This window comes from Triturus cristatus, chromosome 2_1, assembly GCF_964204655.1.
Source record: "Triturus cristatus chromosome 2_1, aTriCri1.1, whole genome shotgun sequence".
Lineage (NCBI taxonomy): Eukaryota > Metazoa > Chordata > Amphibia > Caudata > Salamandridae > Triturus > Triturus cristatus.
In genome coordinates this window covers 74,492,742-74,516,310 of record NC_140581.1, presented here as the reverse complement: position 1 = coordinate 74,516,310, position 23,569 = coordinate 74,492,742, and the positions used below count along the sequence as shown (strand labels likewise).

Here is a 23,569-nt window from a genome sequence, read left to right as displayed (position 1 = left end):
TAAAATAGTATATGGGACTCAGAGGACATGAGAGGGCATGAGTGAGGGTGTCTTTGTGTGCTGCATGCAAATGTAACATGCACTTTTGATTTTAGTTCATAGTTGGCATGGCTCAGCTGATATTTTAATATATGTCCAACGTTGAGCTAGCATGGATTAACAGTAAGCGAAACACAGCGTTTGGGAGAATTGCTGTCTTTCTGTAGTCATGCCTGCAGATTTGGTATTTTTGTCTTGTGTTTGTGTTTTGTGTTTGTGTTTGTGATTGAGCGTGTGTTGCAGCCATGCCTCCTTTTGTGTATGTATGTATGTGTGTGAGCAGAGCGAGCTTCAGTGAATATGTCTTCTAATCTGATGTGCCTGCCTGTGTGAATGTGGGTTTGTTAGAGACCAAGGCTAAGATTTACAATGATTTTGCCTGTGGCTTCTGTTACTGTTTTAACTCAGACATGGCAGAAAATTCTAGTTGTCATTTATAAAGTGACGCAAATGGCAATTTGTGCAGGTTTCTGATCAAAAGTTACGCAGTGCAACGCAATGAGCTGCCTTGAGTTCCTTTGCATCCAGAGACTGTTCCCTGGATGGTGCACGTGCATCCATCCACCTGTGGATTTTAAAGCAAATCTAGCTAGTAAGACTTGAGAAGGAGGAAACTCTTCCTTGCACAAAAACTATGTTGACCACGATGCGCTTACTCTTGCACTATGACACAAGGGTGTCTACGTTGGTTTATGGCTGCAGAAAGTGTACCACCAATGGAGAGAGAACTACCACACTAATTCTTTGTGTAAGCTGAGACACCGCAGCACAGCGCAGCAACTTTGCTTGCTGCCCTGTATTGTGTAAAACTTTGTAAATCTAAGTCTACATGTTTATCTGGGTCTTGTCTATGGGTATGTGATATGAATGTGGGTGTGTTGTTTCTTTCAGGCGTGGGATCAAAGGTCTTAATATCCCCACCCGCCTGCCATGTGTGGCAGCCCGGGCTGAGACAGCTTCCCGGGCACACACATAGCCGCACCAGAGTCCTTCACAGGTCTGTCTTTAAAAGACCATTCCCTTGTAAATGACGCTTTGTTGTTTTTACACCCCTTCTAGAGCCCCTGCATCTCTAACTATTACTGGAAGAGTCGTCCCCTTCTGAAATTTTTGCCTGCTCCCCCCTCCCTCCACCCCGCCCGCCCGAAATTTGGCTCTAGTTGCGCCCCTGGTTTCTTTTGTCAAGATTCAAAAAGATGAAAGAAAAATAAATACCTATTAATGGCCCAAAAATAGGTATAAACAGAAGGCCCAGTGCCTTTTCCTCGGCTTCCCGTGCCTCTCGCTGTTGTTGAAATGCTCTGTTTAGATTATCATTGGCATTGTCGAGAGCGCGCTCTGCCGCGTATAGCTGTTGTCTGGCGAGGTTCTCCTGATCGCGTAATCCGAAGAGTCGCACGTTAAGACGTTGTTGCCGATCTTCTAGCTCCTTCTGATTAGCATTCAGACGGTTTATCATGTTTACACGCTCTTCCGCATTTGCACTCAGTGCTCTCACTTGTGTCAGGGATGACTGCTCAGCCGTGGACAGACTTTTGTAGGACGACTCTAGGAGCTGGTGGACATTTTTAATGCCTTGCAGAAGGTCGGGGCTGGATTGCAAAGTATCACCCACAGACGCCAAGGAATTTAAACCATCCAAAAAGGGCGGCAGAACAGCCTGCTTATAACTCTCTTCTGTGACAGGAGTGAAAGCAAGAGTGTGTCCTGGAAATAGGAGAACTGAACCTTAAATGGGAAGGAGAGAAGAATGAAGGTTAGAGACCTCTTCAGAAGGAGGCAGATGTGTTTTCCAATACATGTAGATGGGAGGATACAACATACAAGCACACATATTGTATACCAGTGGTTCCCAAACTTATGACTCCTGAAGACCCCCATTGAGTCACCACTGGAACCCGGGGACCCCCAAGCAATTTGTATGATTTAAATTTCAAACATTAAAACATTAATTCAATAACAATAAACACACGTGTTATGTTATGCAAATCAGTGTATAGAAAATGTTACAAATTCGCACCGCAGTGAAGGGGTTAAAGAGTGCTTGGTGTGGCGAAGCACAATCGCAGGATTCAGAACATAACAGAGTGTTTAGCATTGACGTAAACTATAAAAATGTATTTCCACCCAAATAAACCTTTTAAGAAGCACCAGGATAATGAAAGACTTGGAAAAAATATGTGTTTCTAACTTGTACCATGTAGTTTGCAAGCAGCTCTTTGATGACAGTTTATAAGTCACTGTGCTAGATTACAACTGTCACTTATGAACTGCACAGTAACAAAAGAATCTGTGACAAAAGCACTAACCCACTGACCTATGCACATAAAGAACTGTTTTTTTAAAATGCATGGTACACGTTCTTTGCAGTAGGCATATTAACCCTTTGTGCTACGTTAGAGAAGTCAAAGCTGCCACAGGACAAAACTCTCATCTCTCTCCAGCAGGCACATTAATCACTCACGTTATCTTGACACTTTTATTGATGCTGGAAAACTGCTAATTCAACAAGGAACTTTGTTGTGCTTTGAAAATTACTGCCTAAGGACCCCCTGGGAATGTGTCACAGACCCCTGGGTGTCCGCAGACCACAGTTTGGGAAACAAATGCAACTCTAAATCAGGCCCAAGACTTTTCTGGCTTCAAAACAGTATTGGAAATGCAAAGACTGCATCAGGATCACGGATTCGGCAACTATTACTAAGCTGGATCAGCCAGCCCCTGTGAAATATAGGGACTTTATCCTGGTGACAACACCAGGACACATTTAGCAGAGTAGCACTTTGTGTGCTTTGCGTTTAGTGCCTCAACATGCAGGGGGGAAGGGGGACTCTTGATTTAAGTTGCAGACCAAAATAAATACCTCAATTAAAGAGTCAAATATTTTTTCTTTTTTTTAAACAATTTTTATTTGTCAAATAACACATATAGGGCAGAGCTCTGAGTCCCAGAGACTTCCGCAGCATCAACATACATCATTTTGCCTTCGACAATTTTCTTGTAAATACAGGAAAAAGTGAAAAGCAATACAGATGAAACAGAGCAAAAGAACTAACCCCCCCCCCACATCGCACTGTCGACCATTCCAGAGCAACAAAGTCAGCAAAAACAATAAACATATGTACGCAATGTGTCATTACCCAAGGGGCAGCTTTTCTACCACACATGTATAAAAGGAAGCACAAGAAGAGAGGGTAAAGATTAAGCCAAGTCTGGGTGCTGGGTCGAGGAAGGTTCTAGCTCCAGGCCACGATAGTCCACCCAGCGCTTCCAGATTTCGAAGTGCTTATGAGGACACCCCTTGCCACAAAAATAGGAGCCTCTAAGCCCATACAAAAGTCTACGTCATTCTTCCATGCAGAGATGGAGGGCACCACAGTTGCCTTCCAGGCCCTGGCAATATCCCTTTTGGCTAGGGTAAAGCCCAAAAGCATGAGATGGAATTTATAAATTTTGTCCCCAATGCCCTCCATAATGTGTAAGAGCACCAATTTGGGTGAACAGGGAAGATCCCAACACAGAACTTTCTGAAAGGCAGGCCATTACCCCCCTCCAAAACCATGCCAGTGCGGAACAGTTCCACACGGTATGCAACAAGGTACCCTCGACATGCGCACATCGAAGACACACCGAGGAAGCCACCAAGACCGCCCTCCACAGCCTGACCCTGGTATAGTATACCGTATGGAGGCATTTAAACTGGATAAACCAAAGGCTCATTGCGATGGCTGCCCCAGTCTTCCTCCTCCATCGGGCCCACATCTCCCTCCCATACCTCCCGAAGATGCTGCAGAGACGGGGGACTATGTGTGACCAGGGACTGGTAGATTTTGGAGATCTTGTGGTCCTGTAGATCCCCCATGAACACCTTTGCTTCCACTGAACTGAACTCTGCCAGCACCTCCAGCCCCTCCAAGCTAGGGAAAATGGCATGTCGGAACTGCAAATATAAAAAAAATTGGGTTTTTGGCATTAGGAAATCTTTTTGCATTTCTTAAAAGGATTTCAACACAACTCCCCGCATAACATCCCCCAAAGTAGAGATCCCGATAGTGTCCCGTCGCAAAATACAAGCAGAGCCGCCAACTGTGGCAGGCATCCGTTGTGCCATAAAGGGGTCTCCTGAGTCAACCTGTTCCACCAACCTATACTCTGCAACACCTTCCTCCAGATCTGGAAGACAGTCTGCATGGCAGACGGCAGAGAGTGCCTCAATGGCGCAGAGTAGAGAATCGTATGTAAGGTATGGACTCCCATGCACCTCCGTTCGATAGCATACCCCGGGTAAGACCTAGCCCCTTACCACCATTCAGTAAGGACCAGCAGATGCAAGGCCATTTAGTACGATAGAATATCAGAGGTTGCCAACCCCCCACAGTATGTGGACTGAAAGCAGGTCTGTAGAGTCACCCTAGCCACCCAATCACACCATAGAAACTGACCCAGGGCCATGTTAAACTGACGGAACCTTCTAGGAGAAATCGGATATGGATGGTTTTGGAACTGGTACAATTAGCGCGGGAGCAAGACCATCTTGAAGATGGCCAAGTGACCATAAATAGACAAGGGCATGTCGGACCAAGTTCTAATGTCCTCGCATACATGATGCCACACAGGTGCCAAATTTCTGTCCCAAGATGTGGTAGGCGAATCTGATAGGAACACGCCCAGATATTTCATCCCCCCATACACCACCTGCACCGCGGATGCCCAGGAGCCAAGATCGCCCTCCTCACCCATGACCCAGAGAGTAGACTTCCGTGGGTTCATGTAGAGGCCAGAGGTTTCCCCGAAGACCTGCATGATGCACAACAGCCGCAGGCCAGTCCTGTCTAAGTTAGTAAGGAAGAGCAACCCATAGTCAGCATAAAGGGCGATACGATCTGACAATCCATGCGCCTATTCAAGACCGGTCACTTGAGCATCGATTCGCACCCAGGCAGCCAGGGGCTCCATGGCTAATGCAAACAAGTAGGGAGACAGTGGACACCCCTGTCTGGTGCCCCGTCCGATGGAAAAAACAGATGAGACAGAGCCCGTCACGTGCACAGATGCGGTTAGGTCGGTATACAGTAGGGTTAGATAAGACAGAAAACGAGGCCCTATGTTCAAACTATGTAGAAGTGCAAATAGGTATTCCCAACTCAGAGAATCAAATGCCCTATCCATATCTGCCAGTGAGAAAATTCGATTTTCGATCGTGACCGAATCGACCTGCCATTTTGTGCACCGCCGCCATTTTGTGTTGCCCTCACTAAGGCAGCACGGCGAACAAAGTCTTTTCTGCTTTTCCTGCAGCATTGTGTCAAAATAAGCCTTCTGCCTCTATTTACAAAGCTGGTGTTAGGACTGGCCGAGTACACTAATCCCCGTCTGGTTTTTCTAATCCCTGTCTCAACTATCTGTTGGTTCACACTATTCTCTTCTGACTTTATCTTATCGTCTGGCCTTCGCTGTCCTCTGCTAGTATTCTCTCGATTCACAACTGTCCTCCAAAACACACAAACGTATCTCGTCACCTGCGAGTCGGTTACAAACCTGTTAATGAATTAGTTCACGAGGAGGGGTGACAAACACAGTTGGAGGAGAGGCTTCTTCGAGTTACTTGATACTTTATTTTCTAACCTTTCCTATTGGTTCTGTTCTGTTTTACAACCTTTCTTATTGGCTCTTTTTATATGTTTTAGGTGTGTCTTTGGTTAATGTATATTTCACATATATACTATATAAGATTGTGCGCCACGGAGTGAAGTGGCAGTCTCCTGAGAACATACCGTGTGTACTTCTAGGAAAACTGTACTAGCTGCAGCTAATAAAATCTGATCTTTTACGACGACAGAGTGTCCCCTTGTCTCTGTTAGCTGAAGCAGGAGAACCCAGGAGATTAAGGCGTACCCTGCGCCGCCAGACCCAAAAGGTTCTGGTTCTTCAACTGGCGCCCAACGTGGGGTGGCTTCAGAGGTAGTGGTTCTGCCTGAAGGTTGTGAGGAACCCCGCAAGAAAATTCTGGAGGAATCGCGAGCCACATTAAGCGACCCCTGTATGTCGAAAGTGGTCCGAAGGTCTTTTGCAGCATGGTTACTCCTTCCTGATGGCTACTGACGACTGCTGCCCTGACTGCCGCCCTGCCTCAGCCCTCTTTCTATGATGTATGGTAAAGCGAGACGATAGACGGGGCCTCTGTTGGCGTAAGAAGACATCCTTAGTTAAGTATTTGGTGGGTCGCTCCCACAATTTTGGTTCTTTGTTTCTTTGTTCCTTTGTTTCTTTGGCTCTTAGATTCGACTATTGCAATAGCAGAAGCCGAGGGGTAAGTGCATTTGTGCTGCGTAAACTGAGTTTACCCCCTTGATGTTTGTGAACAGTCCGGTGAAATCACGAGATGCCTGGTCTAACTAAGTTTGGAAAACTTTGTTGCTTTGGTTGTAATAGGGATTCCCGGCTTGAGGACTCTTGTCCGATTCCTTCGGTTGGAACTCCCACTTATGAGCTCTATTCTAAACATGGTGTTGGCCCCATTGCCTTTAATAAGGCATGGATCCGATACACGAAGAATGATGGTGTTTTAAAATGGCCAGAAAATGGTAGTTTTGAGCCTGACATACTAGATAATTTGGAAGCAGTTTTATTCAAAAGAAAAACCCAGCCGACAATGTTTGACTCTTTCCGCATTTGGCGTAAGGAAGCCAAACAGAGAAAAATTAAGCAAGAATAATGAGATAAGAATGGCACAGGGTATGACCATTATACAGGCTGCTCAACAATTTAAAGATGATGAAGTCGATAATGCGATGGAAATTTCAGAGAGACAGCATCGTATGGCGATAGATAAATGCTATCCGATGTTGCCAACTTCCCCCTCTGATAAAAGAAAGGATTTAGAGGAGGATTCCTTGAAGTCTCACCTATTGAGATTGCCTCCGCCCTATGCACAAGGTGCTAATGCACCCCAGTTGTTACAGCCTGTTCAGCCGCCAGTTGCGCCTCCGCCTGCTCCGGCTCTTCCACATTTGCCCCCTCAAGTATTGCCGCCTCTGCCAGCTTTGCCTTCGACTCCTTTACCTTCATCTTCTTTGCCCTCTGTTCCTCCGGTAATTACTGATTTCTCTTCCGTTAGTTCGCCTAATACCTTGTCCCCTATTCTTATGTCCAATTCTCCGTCTATGCGTAAACGACTCACAGATACGGTTTCTGGTCTTTTATCACCTTTCTTTGAGGCGTTAAATGTGTCTCCGGCATTTTCTCGAAGACAGTCTCGTAGTCAGTTCCCAGCTTCCGAAGAACGAGAAGAGTTGGGCTCCCTTGCTCGTAAATGGATTGAGAAGGGTCCTCGGTATAGTGTGCTCGATATTATGCCTACCTTCTCACAGTGGAATGCGCCTACGCAGAGATATGTTTTCAATGCTATGTGTGATACTCTTATTAAAGGATGGGAGGATATGGATTTGGGTTCGGTTCCTCAGGGTCTGTTAGACATTCAGGCTAATTTTGATAAGGGACTCATTGTGGGTTTTTAGGTTGAGGACGCTGTAAAGACACTTGTTACCTTCAGAACCTTATTTACCTCACAGACTTTTCTAGATTCCGATCCTTCAGTTAGGTTAACACTGAAAAATTATCCAATGAGAGAGGTTCCTCCGGTATGGAGAGAAGAGGTTCCAGCAGCAGGTAACGTTCCACTTATTCCTGCTCACTTCCAGCGAATATGGGTACATGTCCCCTGGAAAAGATCTGAAGTTTTAGCCCTTAAACAGTCTCTACCGGATCCTCATAAGAACCCTGCAGGTTATTATAAAGAATTGTCGCAAACTGTTGAAGCCTGCATCATGAATTTAGCAGATATTGATATGTTGATGGGGAATGTAGTTCCACAAGCATTATGGGCTAGGATTCGTAAAGAAAATCATGCCCAAGAATTAGGTGGAGACTGGGATGCTATAATTGCCGCAGATAGAAACCAAGTGGGTGGTGCGAAGCCTGATGCTTTGATTTCAGAAATCCCTGGTAGGATTATTACATTAATGAAAACGATGATGCCAGCCTTGAGAGTTAACTGGGATAAACTATCCGCGTGTAAACAGAAGAAAGATGAGAGTGTCTCTGATTTCTTCACTCGTTTCGAGGAGACATTCATTGATCACAGTGGTCAGGACATGACTACGGAGGGTGGACAGCGGTTATTTGTAGATAAGTTCGTATTTAATTTGCTTCCCGAGCTGTCGCATAAGTTGAAAGACTCCGAAAGTTCATGGGCTGTTTCTTCTTCAGCCCAGATATTGGCTACTGCTCAATATTATGAAAATAGAGATAAAGAAGAAAGAGATAAGCAAGAAAAAAAGACTAAAGAATTAAAAACGAAGGTTCTCTTGCAACAGGCTTATCCACCTCGTTATGCCCAGCCCCAGTTTCAACAGCCTCCGCAGTTTCAAAGGGTGTATCAAAAGCCTGAGCCACATATTCCGCGACCTTTGTTAGGTCCTAATCACTGTGCCTATTGTAGAGAGGAAGGTCATTTCAAGAATAGTTGTCCGGTTTTATTTCAGCAAAATGGGACACTATCTGCTCCACTAGGTCGTGCTGGCCTCCAGTCAGCAAACAGAGGTAGAGGTAGAGGTATGTTGACTCAAGAACAGCGTTCCCTTCCTCCTCCTAATTCCGTGAATTACTTTGATCAGCAAAACGTTCGGTCTACACAGTATTACAATGAGGATTATTACATTGAAGACGGGAATGAAAGACTTCATGCTAACTAGGACAGCCATGGACAAAGTAAGGGAGTTGTGTCGATTCCAGTAGATCAGAATGGACCTTATGTTAATGTCACTACAATGGGTATTTCAGAGCCATTTCTTTTAGATACTGGTGCAATGAGAAGTTCTATCATTCATTCTAAACTTCCTGGGGCACCTTTGTCTGGCTTAACGAATGTATCTGTAGGATTTTCTGGCGCCCCTGTTCGTAATCCGGTTTCTTGCCCTTTGCCCATTTCAATTGGCCCTTATGATTTGGAAGCTCCGCTTCGTTTGACGAATGGTAGCGGTGAGAATCTGTTGGGTTTGGACTTATTGAAAAGAATGCCTGCTACGATATATTGTTCTCCTTCTGGTGTACATCTTACTTTAGGACAGAAACTGACTTCTCCAATGTATTTGTCCAAAGATCAGTTTCCACCTGAATTGCTTTCTCTTCCGGCAACGCTTTGGGCCACGGGTCCGAACGATGTGGGCTCTCTTGAGATTCCACCTTATGTTGTCACTCTCAAGCCTAATGTTGAATTGCCATGTATTCCGCAGTATAGAATTTCCACTGAAGGTGAAAAAGCGCTTTTGGAAATCATTCATGATTTGATTCAGAAGGGTGTGGTTGAAGAAACGAGAGGAAACATATGCAATAGTCCTATTCTTCCTGTTCTTAAACACATTGATCCTTCTCAGCCTCCTGTATATCGTTTCGTAATTGATCTTCGGGAGGTAAACAAAATTGTTGTACCACAATTTCCTGTTGTCCCAGATATCACTGCTCTGTTGACAATGATACCTTCCACAGCGACTTGGTTTTCTGTTATCGATCTAAAGTATGCCTTCTTTAGTATTCCCATTGCAGAAGAGAGTAGGGATTTTTTTGGCTTCTCTCTTGGAGGCCGAAGCTTCCGGTTCAAGCGCGCACCTCAGTGCTATTGTGAAAGTCCCTCTATTTACAGCCAAACTTTAAAATATCATCTTGATACTTTTCATTTGCCGTCTGGTGCTACTCTTATTCAGTACATGGACGACTTGTTAATCGCTGCTGATTCAGAAGATATTTGCAAAAATGTGACTGTTGCATTGTTACGGCATTTGTTTTATCTGAATCATAAGGTTTCACCTTCCAAACTACAATATGTTCGTCGAGAGGTTACCTATTTGGGTCATCTCCTATCAAAGGAGGGACGACGAATAACCCCAGAACGAATTCAGGCGACTGCGCAAATGTCTGTGCCATCCACACAAAGGGAGGTACGTGCCTTTCTGGGTATTACTTCTTATTGTAGGCAGTGGATTCCAAACTTTTCTTTGTTAGCTAAACCTCTGTTGGCACTCACTTTGAAAGATACACCTCAGCCCCTTCCATGGACTGACGAATGTCAGAAGAGTTTCACTGACTTACGTGCTGCGCTATGTTCTTCTCCTGTATTGGGTACTCCCGATTACAGTAAGCCGTTCACGCTCTATGTCCATGAGAGAGAGGGATGTGCGTTGTCAGTTTTAATGCAGCGTTTTGGAGACAAACAGCGACCATGTGCATATTTTTCAGCAACGTTAGATCCAGTAGCCAAAGCATTGCCTAGTTGTCTTAAAGCGACAGCAGCAGCAGCAATTTCTATTCGACAGTCTGCTGGAGTAGTGTTAGATAACACACTTATTGTTATGGTGCCGCATGCAGTGGATACCTTACTAAACCGAAAGAAAACACAGCATCTTACGAGTGCTCTTCTGTCTGGATATGAGCTGACACTTTTGGCTAGTCATGTGCACATCAAACTATGTAACACTTTAAATCCAGCTACTTTGTTGCCTCTTCCAGTAGATAAAGACTTTCAAAACCAACATGATTGTTTTCTCTGTACTGAGGAAGAGACAAAAGGAAGAATTGACTTGAAAGATACGCTGCTAGAAAATCCGGATGGAATTCTATGGGTAGATGGTTCTTGTTTTAAGCTTCCTAATGGAGATGCAGTTTCAGCCTATGCTGTTACTACTTTACATACAGTTGTGGAAACAGCACGTATCAAACACAATTCAGCTCAAGCAGCAGAACTGATAGCTTTAACGAGAGCATGTGTGTTGTCAAAAGGAGAAAGAGTGAACGTGTACACCGATAGCCAATATGCCTTTGGTGTGGCGTTCAATTTTTGGCGTCTTTGGAAAGAGAGGGGATTCCTTACTTCACATGGCACTAAAATACAACATGGTCAGTTGGTGACTGATCTTCTTGAGTCACTTTCTTTACCTGCTCAGATAGCAATTGTGAAGTGTAGTGCACACAAGAAGATTACAGATGATGTTGGTCGAGGAAATGCATTTGCAGATGAAGTAGCTAAAAAGACAGCGAGAGATGCTACAAGTCGAATGTATGTTGCGGGTCCTGCGAATTGGGTTAGAGAGAGAGGAATGTATGAGGATACAGTAGAAAGTGTAAGGTCGATTCAGGAAGAGGGTACAGAGAAAGAATTGAGCAAGTGGAAAGAAAGTACAGGAATGTTAGATGAGATGGGATGTTGGGTGGAATTATCTGAACACCAACGTTGGCTGTTACCAGATGCTTATGTATTCCCAGTAGTTACTATGACAAATGGTCCAGCCCACTTAAGTGCGAAAGGTATATGCAAGCTTCTGGCTCCAGTGTGGCAAAATGAAGGAATCCCAAAGTGTGCAGACAATGTAGTGAAACATTGTATTGTATGTTTGATGTACAATCCGGGAAAGGGAACCCCAACTCCAGCGGGTCACTTTGCTCCTCCGACATATCCATTTGAGGTGTTGCAGATCGACTACATTCATATGGAATGATGCAACAACCTCAAATATGTTCTGGTGGTAGTATGGGCCTTTTCTAGGTGGATAGAAGCATACCCTCTAAAAGACAATACAGCCTTATCCACAGCCAAAGTTCTACTAAAAGAATACTTCCCCAGGTTTGGTTTGCCGCGCATTGTCTGGAGTGACAATGGGAGCGAATTTGTGGGCCAAGTCATGCAAAAAGTTTGTGCGTGTCTTGGTATCAAGCAAAAGTTCCATGCGGCAAACCATCCACAGTCAGCGGGTTTAGTGGAATGCTACAATGGAACTTTAAAACTTAAACTAGCGAAAGTGCAGGCTAGTACAGGACTTAATTGGCCCGATGCTTTACCATTGACTCTTCTATCTACCAGAACTGCTGTACACTCTCGTTTGGGACTTAGCCCTTACGAGGTGGTTTTTGGGCGCCCAGCTAATATATGGGGAGTCCCTCGCCCCAAGAAATACTCAGACTTGCCATATCCAATGTTTATTGATTACTTGCATGAACTTACAACTAAATTGCGTGTTCTCCATCAACAGGTTCAGAGTGCTTTGCCGGAGGCTTCCACAGACCCAGGTCATTCCATCCGACCAGGTGACTGGGTCTGCATATAGAATTTCCAAAGGACGAAAAAATTGGAGCCCCGGTGGAAGGAACCTCGGTTGGTTCTCCTAACAACGAGAACAGCAGTAAGAGTCGAAGGAAAGAAAAATTGGATTCACGGCGTGCATTGTAAGAAAGTGCCTTTGCCTCTACCCTTCAATCAATGGGTGCGTAAGGGCATTAGTGACTCTGAGAGTGAGAAGGTTCCACAATTTGTACCTTTTAGTGATGCACGCCTGAATGGAACATTGTCTGAGAAAGAGGACGACGACATTCTTCAGGAAGCGATAACACCACATCGTCGCTTGAATACGACAAATCTGCGAACATTGTTCCGAGACCAAACTGTACCTGATAAAGAACACTATAACCTAAGACCTAGACTAAAGAACACTTAAGATTTACTCTCTCCTATGTAGTATTCTATCCCGGTTGCAGGGTCACGGTAGGAGTCTTGGTTGTGACCTGAGTAGTGGCAATAGGCCTGCAGGACTTGCAGTGTCATAGGACGGCAGATAATCATAATTAAGTGATTGAGGAAGATTGCCGTGAGCATCCATTTAGAAAGATGGAAACTACATTAGGAAAAAGAGAGAGAAAGGATATAATGAAAAAAGAATCCTGTAGATTAATGTACAGTCATTTTAATATAGCCTTATGTATTATTATATTATTGTGTATCCTTTTGGCGTGTATAAATTGGATTATTTATGCTCTGCAGCAAAAAGTTGTCTCTCCTTCTACCTCTTCGTCTTCTTCTACTGTCTCTCCACATCTATTTCATACCCTTCCTCAACATGAACTCATTAGAAGAACCGAATATTACAACAATTCTTTTGTCCAGTTATTACATCAACACCAATTAGTGATCAATACAACTGACTGTTGGGTGTGTGGACTTACGCCACATACCACAGAAAAAGTAATGCCGTATCTAGTTCTTCAGTTCTCTTATGAGGGTTCTGCTTGGGCTTATTTTGTTATCTTCTCCAATGCCTATCAAAGCAAATTCAGACGATCCGTTAGTTCATATATTGGTGGTCCGGATTTCAGTCATAGTTCATTGATAAAGGGAATGGTAGCTATGGCTAAAATCATGGAAAATAGTAAAATTTCCGTTGACGAAAGAAAAGCGTACACTAACTGGAACGTCACCCATTATGTCACTAGCCTTAGTGATAAGGTTAAACAAGGAAAATCTTCACCGATTTGGAATATTCCTCATCAGGGAAATTTCTGTCTGCAAATTAATGGTCCGTCTACTGACACCGTACAAAGAAACAACTGTTCCCACACATACGTCTACTCCTCTCAGAGCTCGCCGCCTCTAGTACCATCTCAAGGCACGTATTTTATCTGCCACGATAGGGCTTACACGTGGTTGCCAACTGGTTTTTCTGGTGCCTGTTATATAGCTTTCCTTCTTTCCCTTACATACACCGCTTCTGCAAATCATCATCGAAACAGATATGGCAGAGGGATTATTGATTGTAAAGACACAACAGGACAAGAGGGAGGAGATTTCCTCAAAGGATGTCTTCCTTTTTGGGGTCCAATGGTCAACAGCAGAAATATAAGGCAACTGGTTCGTGTCGTAGAAACCACTATAGACATCACTGTAGGAGCCTTAAGTAATATCACGGCAGAACTACAGGCGGATCATCTTATGACTTTACAAAACCGAGTTGCCTTAGACTTTGTTCTTGCGGACCGTGGTGGAGTGTGCAAATTGATCGGGTCAAGTTGCTGTATTTTCATACCTGATGACGCTCCGACAGTATACCAAGCTATCTCTAAGTTACATATAATCTCTGAGTCGATTCATCAGGACGAAGGAGATTGGTCATTATTGGAGTGGTTTTGGGGACTACTGTCCAAATGGGGTTGGAAGGTATTGACATTCCTTGAAGTAGTTTTGACCATCATTTTCTCTTGTTGCCTTTGTGTGCACTGTGGTCCCGCCGTCTGCGACCTCTGTACTACTATGTGCATCCCTAAACCCAAATCACAAAGAACAGAGAATATTAGAATGATGCTACAGCAACAGCTCGATGACCTCATGGCCATTGACATTGACTCAGATTAACGTGAGTCTATGTATCTTGCCTGAGTTCTGGCAAAAGGAGGGTCTGAGAAAATTCGATTTTCGATCGTGACCGAATCGACCCGCCATTTTGTGCTCGGCCGCCATTTTGTGTTGCCCTCACTCAGGCAGCACGGTGAACAAAGTCTTTTCTGCTTTTCCTGCAGCATTGTGTCAAAATAAGCCTTCTGCCTCTATTTACAAAGCTGGTGTTAGGACTGGCCGAGTACACTAATCCCCGTCTGGTTTTTCTAATCCCTGTCTCAACTATCTGTTGGTTCACACTATTCTCTTCTGACTTTATCTTATCGTCTGGCCTTCGCTGTCCTCTGCTAGTATTCTCTCGTTTCACAACTGTCCTCCAAAACACACAAACGTATCTCGCCACCTGCGAGTCGGTTACAAACCTGTTAATGAATTAGTTCACGGGGAGGGGTGACAAACACAGTTGGAGGAGAGGCTTCTTCGAGTTACTTGATACTTTATTTTCAAACCTTTCCTATTGGTTCTGTTCTGTTTTACAACCTTTCTTATTGGCTCTTTTTATATGTTTTAGGTGTGTCTTTGGTTAATGTATATTTCACATATATACTATATAAGATTGTGCGCCACGGAGTGAAGTGGCAGTCTCCTGAGAACATACCGTGTGTACTTCTAGGACAACTGTACTAGCTGCAGCTAATAAAATCTGATCTTTTACGCCGACAGAGTGTCCCCGTGTCTCTGTTAGCTGAAGCAGGAGAACCCAGGAGATTAAGGTGTACCCTGCGCCGCCAGACCCAAAAGGTTCTGGTTCTTCACCAGCAAAAGCGCCGCCCGCTCCCCCATGCCCCTGACTGTCGCAATAACAATGTGTGCCTGGTGGATGTTATGAAGGGTTGCCCACTGGGGCATAAACCCGGCTTGATCGGGATGAACTAAGGAGGAAATATGAGTCCGGAGGCGGTTGGCCAATGACTTGTCCAGAACCTTTGCCTGAACGTTTAAAAGGGAAATAGGGCGATATGACGCATGTTGTTAGGGAGGGCTTTGGGCTTGTGGAATACGACCACCTCTGCATGCCTCCAGTTATTAAGCAAGCGACCCCATTCCCTAGCCTCTTCCACCACTTTGCGATAGTGGGGACCCAGGTGCAAGAAAAACCGCTTAAAAAATCAGTTGGGGAAACCGTTCGGTCCCGGGGCCTTCCTGGGGTGCAATTCCCCAAGGGCGGCACCCAGGGTCAAATCCTTTTAATGGAGTCTTCCTCCTGTCTGAAGACTAGCTGGAGCCTTAACATCTTGATGCCAGCAAGCAAACACAATCCCCTATCCACTTCACAGGTGTGCCAGAGGTAAAGTGTGAATTGGAATATAGTTTTCTAAGCTTTTCTTGAGTTATGTATGCACTCTAAGACTGTCAGATAAAACTATGAATTTGGGACACGTTTTGGATTTTCTAGGCTCCATATGGAAGTCATTGATGCACTGTAAGAATGCCATAAAACATTTATATGGCACTTAATATTATGTATTTATAACTCTCAAAATATTTTTTTTTGCAACATTGCAATAACAAAACACATATAAGATTTTTTCCAGTTCAAAACCATTAAATAGCATAATCACAGCAAATGACATCACGTGATCTTTACCCTAATGAAAACTTCACGGTAAATCACATGACAATCGCAATCCTGATCGGAGGAAAAAGCCTTATGGTTTCCAACTCCAAGGACATCTTGTGATCCACATGCATGACCTTTCATCACTGCATAGAAGTGTGTTCGACACTATTTGCATATACAATTCAAACATGTACATTAACCTTTTCTTTATGGGCTTTTCACTCTTGTATGACTTCTTGACGGTTTCACCGAGTTTGTCTTCCTTCATGCGTATCCATTCTACTACTCTACACCATCCGATTTTTTATTGTCAATCTTCCATTGAAAACTTTACTGTTCCCGTTTACATTCTTTCATCGCGATCATATTTTTTCACCCATTCCTTTTTAACCCGATTCCTCACTTTTTTTTTTGTCCCATTTACCCTCACGCAACGGTTTCAATTATTTTCTTCCCTTTTCCTTAGTCTTTTCTCTATTTTCTTGACCATTTAACCCAGTCGAGTCTCCTTGACCTATCACCGCGCTGCTCCCGAGAACTGTTCCGCTTCCCGTCAGCATCAGAACGTTCAAGAACGTGATTACACGGATTCCAGGTAAACCTGCCTTGTACAGCTTGCTCCCCCAACGTGTTACTCTCGATAATCTCGCACGTCATTATTTTTGAGGGTTTCACCATTGCTTATCCCCCACAGATTATCCCACCCACTTGCCTACGCATCTTTTGCGAGCATGCGCCCTTGCTCAGTTAACAGCTCCACGCCGATACATCATCTCCTGGAAGCCAAGTTTCTGCAGTAGTCTCCTCGTGATTTTAGGTAAGCGTTTATTTTTTTGTAATGCCCTCTTTTTTTGTCTTTAAATGTTTTGCCCACCATCCTCATTACCTCCATTTCATTCTTGTAATACAGAGTATTTTCAACGTGACCGATTGACTGGTCACCCATTGATTACACATTTTCATCGTTACGTTGAGGTGAGCGCATTAACCCTCGTAACTTTAGCACTTGAGGCGAGTTCACACTTTTACCACTGTCATGATTTTCTGTATCTAGTCATCACGCACCTGAGCCACTCCAGCCGTTTCAGCACCCCGTGATTCAGTTCGGTTTTCTATCTTGGTTGACACCCCTGTTTTCGCTTTCTGGACTCTTCATCTCCTCAATACTTTCCCGTACTAATTCTATTTTCTCTGACACATGCATTTGAGCTGATACTATAAGCAAACAGTCACTATATTTTCATACGCATGTAGCTCCACTATTTGAGCATCGCCGCCTCTAGTACCATCTCAAGGCACGTATTTTATCTGCCACGATAGGGCTTACACGTGGTTGCCAACTGGTTTTTCTGGTGCCTGTTATATAGCTTTCCTTCTTTCCCTTACATACACCGCTTCTGCAAATCATCATCGAAACAGATATGGCAGAGGGATTATTGATTGTAAAGACACAACAGGACAAGAGGGAGGAGATTTCCTCAAAGGATGTCTTCCTTTTTGGGGTCCAATGGTCAACAGCAGAAATATAAGGCAACTGGTTCGTGTCGTAGAAACCACTATAGACATCACTGTAGGAGCCTTAAGTAATATCACGGCAGAACTACAGGCGGATCATCTTATGACTTTACAAAACCGAGTTGCCTTAGACTTTGTTCTTGCGGACCGTGGTGGAGTGTGCAAATTGATCGGGTCAAGTTGCTGTATTTTCATACCTGATGACGCTCCGACAGTATACCAAGCTATCTCTAAGTTACATATAATCTCTGAGTCGATTCATCAGGACGAAGGAGATTGGTCATTATTGGAGTGGTTTTGGGGACTACTGTCCAAATGGGGTTGGAAGGTATTGACATTCCTTGAAGTAGTTTTGACCATCATTTTCTCTTGTTGCCTTTGTGTGCACTGTGGTCCCGCCGTCTGCGACCTCTGTACTACTATGTGCATCCCTAAACCCAAATCACAAAGAACAGAGAATATTAGAATGATGCTACAGCAACAGCTCGATGACCTCATGGCCATTGACATTGACTCAGATTAACGTGAGTCTATGTATCTTGCCTGAGTTCTGGCAAAAGGAGGGTCTGAGAAAATTCGATTTTCGATCGTGACCGAATCGACCCGCCATTTTGTGCTCGGCCGCCATTTTGTGTTGCCCTCACTCAGGCAGCACGGTGAACAAAGTCTTTTCTGCTTTTCCTGCAGCATTGTGTCAAAATAAGCCTTCTGCCTCTATTTACAAAGCTGGTGTTAGGACTGGCCGAGTACACTAATCCCCGTCTGGTTTTTCTAATCCCTGTCTCAACTATCTGTTGGTTCACACTATTCTCTTCTGACTTTATCTTATCGTCTGGCCTTCGCTGTCCTCTGCTAGTATTCTCTCGTTTCACAAACGTATCTCGCCACCTGCGAGTCGGTTACAAACCTGTTAATGAATTAGTTCACGGGGAGGGGTGACAAACACAGTTGGAGGAGAGGCTTCTTCGAGTTACTTGATACTTTATTTTCAAACCTTTCCTATTGGTTCTGTTCTGTTTTACAACCTTTCTTATTGGCTCTTTTTATATGTTTTAGGTGTGTCTTTGGTTAATGTATATTTCACATATATACTATATAAGATTGTGCGCCACGGAGTGAAGTGGCAGTCTCCTGAGAACATACCGTGTGTACTTCTAGGACAACTGTACTAGCTGCAGCTAATAAAATCTGATCTTTTACGCCGACAGAGTGTCCCCGTGTCTCTGTTAGCTGAAGCAGGAGAACCCAGGAGATTAAGGTGTACCCTGCGCCGCCAGACCCAAAAGGTTCTGGTTCTTCACCAGCAAAAGCGCCGCCCGCTCCCCCATGCCCCTGACTGTCGCAATAACAATGTGTGCCTGGTGGATGTTATGAAGGGTTGCCCACTGGGGCATAAACCCGGCTTGATCGGGATGAACTAAGGAGGAAATATGAGTCCGGAGGCGGTTGGCCAATGCCTTGTCCAGAACCTTTGCCTGAACGTTTAAAAGGGAAATAGGGCGATATGACGCATGTTGTTAGGGAGGGCTTTGGGCTTGTGGAATACGACCACCTCTGCATGCCTCCAGTTATTAGGCAAGCGACCCCATTCCCTAGCCTCTTCCACCACTTTGCGATAGTGGGGACCCAGGTGCAAGAAAAACCGCTTAAAAAATCAGTTGGGGAAACCGTTCGGTCCCGGGGCCTTCCTGGGGTGCAATTCCCCAAGGGCGGCACCCAGGGTCAAATCCTTTTAATGGAGTCTTCCTCCTGTCTGAAGACTAGCTGGAGCCTTAACATCTTGATGCCAGCAAGCAAACACAATCCCCTATCCACTTCACAGGTGTGCCAGAGGAAAAGTGTGAATTGGAATATAGTTTTCTAAGCTTTTCTTGAGTTATGTATGCACTCTAAGACTGTCAGATAAAACTATGAATTTGGGACACGTTTTGGATTTTCTAGGCTCCATATGGAAGTCATTGATGCACTGTAAGAATGCCATAAAACATTTATATGGCACTTAATATTATGTATTTATAACTCTCAAAATATTTTTTTTTGCAACATTGCAATAACAAAACACATATAAGATTTTTTCCAGTTCAAAACCATTAAATAGCATAATCACAGCAAATGACATCACGTGATCTTTACCCTAATGAAAACTTCACGGTAAATCACATGACAATCGCAATCCTGATCGGAGGAAAAAGCCTTATGGTTTCCAACTCCAAGGACATCTTGTGATCCACATGCATGACCTTTCATCACTGCATAGAAGTGTGTTCGACACTATTTGCATATACAATTCAAACATGTACATTAACCTTTTCTTTATGGGCTTTTCACTCTTGTATGACTTCTTGACGGTTTCGCCGAGTTTGTCTTCCTTCATGCGTATCCATTCTACTACTCTACACCATCCGATTTGTTATTGTCAATCTTCCATTGAAAACTTTACTGTTCCCGTTTACATTCTTTCATCGCGATCATATTTTTTCACCCATTCCTTTTTAACCCGATTCCTCACTTTTTTTTTGTCCCATTTACCCTCACGCAACGGTTTCAATTATTTTCTTCCCTTTTCCTTAGTCTTTTCTCTATTTTCTTGACCATTTAACCCAGTCGAGTCTCCTTGACCTATCACCGCGCTGCTCCCGAGAACTGTTCCGCTTCCCGTCAGCATCAGAACGTTCAAGAACGTGATTACACGGATTCCAGGTAAACCTGCCTTGTACAGCTTGCTCCCCCAACGTGTTACTCTCGATAATCTCGCACGTCATTATTTTTGAGGGTTTCACCATTGCTTATCCCCCACAGATTATCCCACCCACTTGCCTACGCATCTTTTGCGAGCATGCGCCCTTGCTCAGTTAACAGCTCCACGCCGATACATCATCTCCTGAAAGCCAAGTTTCTGCAGTAGTCTCCTCGTGATTTTAGGTAAGCGTTTATTTTTTTGTAATGCCCTCTTTTTTTGTCTTTAAATGTTTTGCCCACCATCCTCATTACCTCCATTTCATTCTTGTAATACAGAGTATTTTCAACGTGACCGATTGACTGGTCACCCATTGATTACACATTTTCATCGTTACGTTGAGGTGAGCGCATTAACCCTCGTAACTTTAGCACTTGAGGCGAGTTCACACTTTTACCACTGTCATGATTTTCTGTATCTAGTCATCACGCACCTGAGCCACTCCAGCCGTTTCAGCACCCCGTGATTCAGTTCGGTTTTCTATCTTGGTTGACACCCCTGTTTTCGCTTTCTGGACTCTTCATCTCCTCAATACTTTCCCGTACTAATTCTATTTTCTCTGACACATGCATTTGAGCTGATACTATAAGCAAACAGTCACTATATTTTCATACGCATGTAGCTCCACTATTTGAGCATCGCCGCCTCTAGTACCATCTCAAGGCACGTATTTTATCTGCCACGATAGGGCTTACACGTGGTTGCCAACTGGTTTTTCTGGTGCCTGTTATATAGCTTTCCTTCTTTCCCTTACATACACCGCTTCTGCAAATCATCATCGAAACAGATATGGCAGAGGGATTATTGATTGTAAAGACACAACAGGACAAGAGGGAGGAGATTTCCTCAAAGGATGTCTTCCTTTTTGGGGTCCAATGGTCAACAGCAGAAATATAAGGCAACTGGTTCGTGTCGTAGAAACCACTATAGACATCACTGTAGGAGCCTTAAGTAATATCACGGCAGAACTACAGGCGGATCATCTTATGACTTTACAAAACCGAGTTGCCTTAGACTTTGTTCTTGCGGACCGTGGTGGAGTGTGCAAATTGATCGGGTCAAGTTGCTGTATTTTCATACCTGATGACGCTCCGACAGTATACCAAGCTATCTCTAAGTTACATATAATCTCTGAGTCGATTCATCAGGACGAAGGAGATTGGTCATTATTGGAGTGGTTTTGGGGACTACTGTCCAAATGGGGTTGGAAGGTATTGACATTCCTTGAAGTAGTTTTGACCATCATTTTCTCTTGTTGCCTTTGTGTGCACTGTGGTCCCGCCGTCTGCGACCTCTGTACTACTATGTGCATCCCTAAACCCAAATCACAAAGAACAGAGAATATTAGAATGATGCTACAGCAACAACTCGATGACCTCATGGCCATTGACATTGACTCAGATTAACGTGAGTCTATGTATCTTGCCTGAGTTCTGGCAAAAGGAGGGTCTGAGAAAATTCGATTTTCGATCGTGACCGAATCGACCCGCCATTTTGTGCTCGGCCGCCATTTTGTGTTGCCCTCACTCAGGCAGCACGGTGAACAAAGTCTTTTCTGCTTTTCCTGCAGCATTGTGTCAAAATAAGCCTTCTGCCTCTATTTACAAAGCTGGTGTTAGGACTGGCCGAGTACACTAATCCCCGTCTGGTTTTTCTAATCCCTGTCTCAACTATCTGTTGGTTCACACTATTCTCTTCTGACTTTATCTTATCGTCTGGCCTTCGCTGTCCTCTGCTAGTATTCTCTCGTTTCACAAACGTATCTCGCCACCTGCGAGTCGGTTACAAACCTGTTAATGAATTAGTTCACGGGGAGGGGTGACAAACACAGTTGGAGGAGAGGCTTCTTCGAGTTACTTGATACTTTATTTTCAAACCTTTCCTATTGGTTCTGTTCTGTTTTACAACCTTTCTTATTGGCTCTTTTTATATGTTTTAGGTGTGTCTTTGGTTAATGTATATTTCACATATATACTATATAAGATTGTGCGCCACGGAGTGAAGTGGCAGTCTCCTGAGAACATACCGTGTGTACTTCTAGGACAACTGTACTAGCTGCAGCTAATAAAATCTGATCTTTTACGCCGACAGAGTGTCCCCGTGTCTCTGTTAGCTGAAGCAGAAGAACCCAGGAGATTAAGGTGTACCCTGCGCCGCCAGACCCAAAAGGTTCTGGTTCTTCACCAGCAAAAGCGCCGCCCGCTCCCCCATGCCCCTGACTGTCGCAATAACAATGTGTGCCTGGTGGATGTTATGAAGGGTTGCCCACTGGGGCATAAACCCGGCTTGATCGGGATGAACTAAGGAGGAAATATGAGTCCGGAGGCGGTTGGCCAATGCCTTGTCCAGAACCTTTGCCTGAACGTTTAAAAGGGAAATAGGGCGATATGACGCATGTTGTTAGGGAGGGCTTTGGGCTTGTGGAATACGACCACCTCTGCATGCCTCCAGTTATTAGGCAAGCGACCCCATTCCCTAGCCTCTTCCACCACTTTGCGATAGTGGGGACCCAGGTGCAAGAAAAACCGCTTAAAAAATCAGTTGGGGAAACCGTTCGGTCCCGGGGCCTTCCTGGGGTGCAATTCCCCAAGGGCGGCACCCAGGGTCAAATCCTTTTAATGGAGTCTTCCTACTGTCTGAAGACTAGCTGGAGCCTTAACATCTTGATGCCAGCAAGCAAACACAATCCCCTATCCACTTCACAGGTGTGCCAGAGGTAAAGTGTGAATTGGAATATAGTTTTCTAAGCTTTTCTTGAGTTATGTATGCACTCTAAGACTGTCAGATAAAACTATGAATTTGGGACACGTTTTGGATTTTCTAGGCTCCATATGGAAGTCATTGATGCACTGTAAGAATGCCATAAAACATTTATATGGCACTTAATATTATGTATTTATAACTCTCAAAATATTTTTTTTTGCAACATTGCAATAACAAAACACATATAAGATTTTTTCCAGTTCCAAACCATTAAATAGCATAATCACAGCAAATGACATCACGTGATCTTTACCCTAATGAAAACTTCACGGTAAATCACATGACAATCGCAATCCTGATCGGAGGAAAAAGCCTTATGGTTTCCAACTCCAAGGACATCTTGTGATCCACATGCATGACCTTTCATCACTGCATAGAAGTGTGTTCGACACTATTTGCATATACAATTCAAACATGTACATTAACCTTTTCTTTATGGGCTTTTCACTCTTGTATGACTTCTTGACGGTTTCACCGAGTTTGTCTTCCTTCATGCGTATCCATTCTACTACTCTACACCATCCGATTTTTTATTGTCAATCTTCCATTGAAAACTTTACTGTTCCCGTTTACATTCTTTCATCGCGATCATATTTTTTCACCCATTCCTTTTTAACCCGATTCCTCACTTTTTTTTTTGTCCCAGTTACCCTCACGCAACGGTTTCAATTATTTTCTTCCC

At 44.1% G+C, this 23,569-nt stretch overlaps 1 protein-coding gene across 3 annotated transcripts in view; it reads right to left on the bottom strand.

Annotated features, from left to right (window-relative positions):
• Positions 1-23,569, bottom strand: part of LOC146863769 (uncharacterized) — a 207,415-nt gene that overhangs the window by 5,916 nt on the left and 177,930 nt on the right. For all 3 annotated transcript variants that reach the window (XM_085627947.1, XM_085627953.1, XM_085627949.1), the window contains exon 3: positions 1,255-1,767. In XM_085627947.1, the coding sequence (XP_085484073.1) occupies positions 1,255-1,767 (513 nt within the window). The remainder of the gene's footprint in view (positions 1-1,254; positions 1,768-23,569) is intronic.